Below are 5,692 nucleotides of genomic sequence, written 5' to 3' on the forward strand. Positions count from 1 at the left end.
TCGCCCCTCCCTCCATCAGAGCACCGGCAGACAATCGTTCCGCGCCTTTTTTCTGTGTGGACGCCATACCAAGGCAAGCATGGAGGCCGCTCAGCTCACTTTGGCAATTAGGAGCACATTAAACACCACACGCATTATCCAGCAGTATATGCAGCACCAGAACCGGGCAAAGCGATACCAGGCGAGGAGGCGACGTCAGCGCGGTCCCGTGAGTGATCAGGACATGGACACAGATTTCTCTGAAAGCATAGGCCCTGACAATGCATGCATCATGGTGCTAATGGGTCAGGTTCATGCTGTGGAACGCCGATTGTGGGCTCGGGAAACAAGCACAGACTGGTGGGACCGCATAGTGTTGCAGGTCTGGGACGATTCCCAGTGGCTGCGAAACTTTCGCATGCGTAAGGGCACTTTCATGGAACTTTGTGACTTGCTTTCCCCTGCCCTGAGGCGCATGAATACCAAGATGAGAGCAGCCCTCACAGTTGCGAAGCGAGTGGCGATAGCCCTGTGGAAGCTTGCAACGCCAGACAGCTACCGGTCAGTTGGGAATCAATTTGGAGTGGGCAAATCTACTGTTGGGGCTGCTGTGATGCAAGTAGCCCACGCAATCAAAGATCTGCTGATATCAAGGGTAGTGACCCTGGGAAATGTGCAGGTCATAGTGGATGGCTTTGCTGCAATGGGATTCCCTAACTGTGGTGGGGCCATAGACGGAACCCATATCCCTATCTTGGCACCGGAACACCAAGCCGCCGAGTACATAAACCGCAAGGGGTACTTTTCGATAGTGCTGCAAGCTCTGGTGGATCACAAGGGACGTTTCACCAACATCAACGTGGGATGGCCGGGAAAGGTACATGACGCTCGCATCTTCAGGAACTCTAATCTGTTTCAAAAGCTGCAGGAAGGGACTTTATTCCCAGACCAGAAAATAACTGTTGGGGATGTTGAAATGACTATATGTATCCTTGGGGACCCAGCCTACCCCTTAATGCCATGGCTCATGAAGCCGTACACAGGCAGCCTGGACAATAGTCAGGAGCTGTTCAACTACAGGCTGAGCAAGTGCAGAATGGTGGTAGAATGTGCATTTGGACATTTAAAGGCGCGCTGGCGCAGTTTACTGACTCGCTTAGACCTCAGCAAAACCAATATTCCCACTGTTATTACTGCTTGCTGTGTGCTCCACAATATCTGTAAGAGTAAGGGGGAGACGTTTATGGTGGGGTGGGAGGTTGAGGCAAATCGCCTGGTTGCTGGTTACGTGCAGCCAGACACCAGGGCGGTTAGAAGAGCACAGGAGGGCGCGGTACGCATCAGAGAAGCTTTGAAAACCAGTTTCATGACTGGCCAGGCTATGGTGTGAAAGTTCTGTTTGTTTCTCCTTGATGAAACCTCCCGCCCCTTGGTTCACACTACTTCCCTGTAAGCTAACCATCCGCCCCTCCTCCCTTCAATCACCGCTTGCAGAGGCAATAAAGTCATTGTTGCTTCACATTCATGCATTCTTTATTCATTCATCACACAAATAGGGGGATGACTACCAAGGTAGCCCAGGAGGGGTGGTGAAGGAGGGAAGGAAAATGCCACACAGCACTTTAAGCACAGCACTTTAAAAGTTTACAACTTTAAAATGTATTGAATGACAGCCTTCTTTTTTTTGGGTAATCCTCTGTGGTGGAGTGGCTGGTTGGCCGGAGGCCCCCCCACCGTGTTCTTGGGCGTCTGGGTGTGGAGGCTATGGAACTTGGGGAGGAGGGCGGTTGGTTACAGAGGGGCTGCAGTGGCAGTCTGTGCTCCAGCTGCCTTTGCTGCAGCTCAACCATACACTGGAGCATACTGGTTTGGTCCTCCAGCAGCCTCAGCATTGAATCCTGCCTCCTCTCATCACGCTGCCGCCACATTTGAGCTTCAGCCCTCTCTTCAGCCCGCCACTTACTCTCTTCAGCCCGCCACCTCTCCTCCTGGTCATTTTGTGCTTTCCTGCACTCTGACATTATTTGCCTCCACGCATTCGTCTGTGCTCTGTCAGTGTGGGAGGACAGCATGAGCTCGGAGAACATTTCATCGCGAGTGCGGTTTTTTTTCTTTCTAAGCTTCACTAGCCTCTGGGAAGGACAAGATCCTGTGATCATTGAAACACATGCAGCTGGTGGAGAAAAAAAAGGGACAGCGGTATTTAAAAAGACACATTTTATAAAACAATGGCTACACTCTTTCAGGGTAAACCTTGCTGTTAACATTACATACATAGCACATGTGCTTTTGTTACAAGGTCGCATTTTGCCTCCCCCCACCGCGTGGCTACCCCCTCAACCCTCCCCCCTCCCCGTGGCTAACAGCGGGGAACATTTCTGTTTAGCCACAGGCAAACAGCCCAGCAGGAATGGGCTCCTCTGAGTGTCCCCTGAAGAAAAGCACTCTATTTCAACCAGGTGACCATGAATTATATCTCACTCTCCTGAGGATAACACAGAGAGGTAAAGAACAGATGTTGTTTGAATGCCAGCAAACATACACTGCAATGCTTTGTTCTACAATGATTCCCCAGTACGTGTTACTGGCCTGGAGTGGTAAAGTGTCCTACCATGAAGGATGCAATAAGGCTGCCCTCCCCAGAAACCTTTTGCAAAGGCTTTGGGAGTACATCTAGGAGAACCGCGAATGCCAGGGCAAAGTAATCCTTTCACATGCTTGCTTTTAAACCATGTATAGTATTTTAAAAGGTACACTCACCAGAGGTCCCTTCTCCGCCTGCTGGGTCCAGGAGGCAGCCTTGGGTGGGTTCGGGGGGTACTGGCTCCAGGTCCAGGGTGAGAAACAGTTCCTGGCTGTTGGGAAAACCGGTTTCTCCGCTTGCTTGCTGTGAGCTATCTACAACCTCCTCCTCCTCATCATCTTCTTCGTCCCCAAAACCTGCTTCCGTATTGCCTCCATCTCCATTGAAGGAGTCAAACAACACGGCTGGGGTAGTGGTGGCTGAACCCCCTAAAATGGCATGCAGCTCATCATAGAAGCGGCATGTTTGGGGCTCTGACCCGGAGCGGCCGTTCGCCTCTCTGGTTTTCTGGTAGGCTTGCCTCAGCTCCTTCAGTTTCACGCGGCACTGCTTTGGGTCCCTGTTATGGCCTCTGTCCTTCATGCCCTGGGAGATTTTGAGAAAGGTTTTGGCATTTCGAAAACTGGAACAGAGTTCTGATAGCACAGATTCCTCTCCCCAAACAGCGATCAGATCCCGTACCTCCCGTTCAGTCCATGCTGGAGCTCTTTTGCGATTCTGGGACTCCATCATGGTCACCTCTGCTGATGAGCTCTGCATGGTCACCTGCAGCTTGCCACGCTGGCCAAACAGGAAATGAGATTCAAAAGTTCGCGGTTCTTTTCCTGTCTCCCTGGCCAGTGCATCTGAGGTGAGAGTGCTGTCCAGAGCGGTCACAATGGAGCACTCTGGGATAGCTCCTGGAGGCCAATACCGTCGAATTGTGTCCACAGTACCCCAAATTCGAGCCGGCAAGGCCGATTTAAGCGCTAATCCACTTGTCAGGGGTGGAGTAAGGAAATCGATTTTAAGAGCCCTTAAAGTCGAAATAAAGGGCTTCATCGTGTGGATGGGTGCAGGTTTACATTGATTTAATGCTGCTAAATTCGACCTAAAGTCCTAGTGTAGACCAGGGCCAAGAATCAGGCTAGGGATAATGCAGTTATTACAGTTATAATGAAATACTTTTTATGCCATCAGTAACTAGGGAAATGTTAAATAGCAACTATTAAAGTTACAAAAACTTGTAAAACGTGCAAAAATTTTAAGTGGGGGCATTGCTTGAGGAGGAAGGATGGGCATGTTATTAGAACAGTCTAAAGAGGGATGCCATATCATGTAGGAAAAGGCACCTGCCTCCAGCTGATGAGAGCATTGGTGGTTAGTGAAGCTGGCTTGTGGTGACCAGAGAACAGTAGAGATGCCCACTTAGTTGTCAAAAGAGCCTGTGGTATCACTCTGAGGTTTACAGAGGTGCAGCGCTATTTAAGTGGGGCTGGGACTTTCCTGGGGCTAGAATCTGAAGAACCAATGCATCCTCTGCTGAGGTAGAGCTTGGAACCACACAGAAGCGTGAATGGAAGTTGTCAGCTTCTGTGGCATCAAGTTGGGGGGCTAGAATGGATACAGCTCCTCTCCATGATTGGCACTATTTCATTGAGTTCAAGTGCCAGACTCCAGGGAACCACTCCTACCATGCCCATAGTAGGGGCCAGTGGCTGAGGATGCAAGCTGGAACAGCACCAAAGGCTGTGGAGCAAATGCACATAAGGATCATAGCTTTTGTCTCTAAGTGAAGTGAAGCTGCTGCTTAAAGAGAAGACACAGAATGATTCCTAGCTGGGATAAAGAAAGGAACAAATCTGCATAAAATTTAGAATGTTTCTAAAGGATTTCCTATACACCAAAGGAAAGCTGATCTAGAGATAGCCTGACACTGCTGCCGAACAGAAGTTAGAACTGGATGTGAAGCCCTCTAGCCAGTGGATGACAGGTTTGATCTTTCCTCTTCAAGCGCACAGAGGTAAAACTCACAACAGAAATAGGGAGCACGGATATGGAGTATAATGATGATGCATACTGTGAAACATAAGACAGTACTCAAGAGATCATTTGGCTACAGAAGATTAACTACTTCTGCTTATATTAAGAACATTTTTGAAAAAAGTCATATAGCTAGAAGTTGCTTACCTATTGCAGTTACCAGTAAAACACAAGCTTACTGTAAATGAAAAGAAAAAAGTATTGCGTGTTTACTTTGTGCATTTTGATAGCACTTTGTATAGTCAGTTTTCGTTTCCCCTCAAACATCAGCAAGGAAACAAAAATCTATATAGTTATTTTGAGTATTTATAAAATCTGAGGAGGATACTGTTTAAAGGATGCTCTATTATTAGACACTGGACTTTTATTTTAAATAAGTCAATTTCACATAATTCAAGCTGTGTCCCTTTTAAATTGGTAATGCTATTGATGTTCCAGAATTAAAAGAAAGCTGTTAGGTATATGGCAAACAATGCTTCATTCTTTTTTCCATTCACCTTTATTAATGGCAGGACAAGATCACTGCAAGACTTGGCTAGTGTAAGAACATTTGTAGATACTAAATGGATCATTCCCTTATTATTCCATAAAACGCATTATTAAGGAAGTTACCAATAAATAATGCTCTATCACCCACTGCTGTAGCATGAATGTATCAGCAGAATTGGATGATTTTGTTCAGATGATACGTTCCCCTATGGTACCTTGTGTCCACTTCTTGTCTAGTAAAAATCAAGGATCCTACAGGACTCTGAAGTGAGGTGTCTTTCTTAATACACATTACATCTCACTAAATAAAGTTCTAGCATCCAAGGATATTCACATGCTTTTGATGACTGCTTGTCTTCTACCATTGATGGAGCAGCGAATATTGAATTCTATACTACTAACACAGAATTTATGGCTTTAATAGTTTAGGATATCTTTAACAGGAAAGGAGCTACATAAAACCAAGTCTGATTTTTAGTAATTTCTTACCAGTAAGATCATTACATTTGTTTCATGTACTGAGGTGAAATATTTCACTGGAATTATTCAAGCTTTCACCTAGCTGTGAACTTTCAATACTTTATTCTGAAGGACACTTAACATGTAGTTTAAGACTAG

The 5,692-nt window shown here is 46.7% G+C and overlaps 1 protein-coding gene across 1 annotated transcript; it reads right to left on the bottom strand.

The window, feature by feature from the left end:
* Positions 1–1,093: 1,093 nt before the first annotated feature.
* LOC140909313 (uncharacterized) lies at positions 1,094–5,615 on the bottom strand. The gene is made up of 2 exons (XM_073338325.1): positions 2,740–5,615; positions 1,094–2,152 (listed from the first exon to the last, which is right to left on the bottom strand). The coding sequence occupies exons 1-2, from the start codon at positions 3,602–3,604 to the stop codon at positions 1,632–1,634; spliced, it is 1,386 nt and encodes a 461-aa protein (XP_073194426.1). The 5' UTR covers positions 3,605–5,615; the 3' UTR covers positions 1,094–1,631.
* Positions 5,616–5,692: the final 77 nt, after the last annotated feature.

The sequence above is a fragment of the Lepidochelys kempii genome, chromosome 3 (assembly GCF_965140265.1).
Source record: "Lepidochelys kempii isolate rLepKem1 chromosome 3, rLepKem1.hap2, whole genome shotgun sequence".
Classification (NCBI taxonomy): domain Eukaryota; kingdom Metazoa; phylum Chordata; order Testudines; family Cheloniidae; genus Lepidochelys; species Lepidochelys kempii.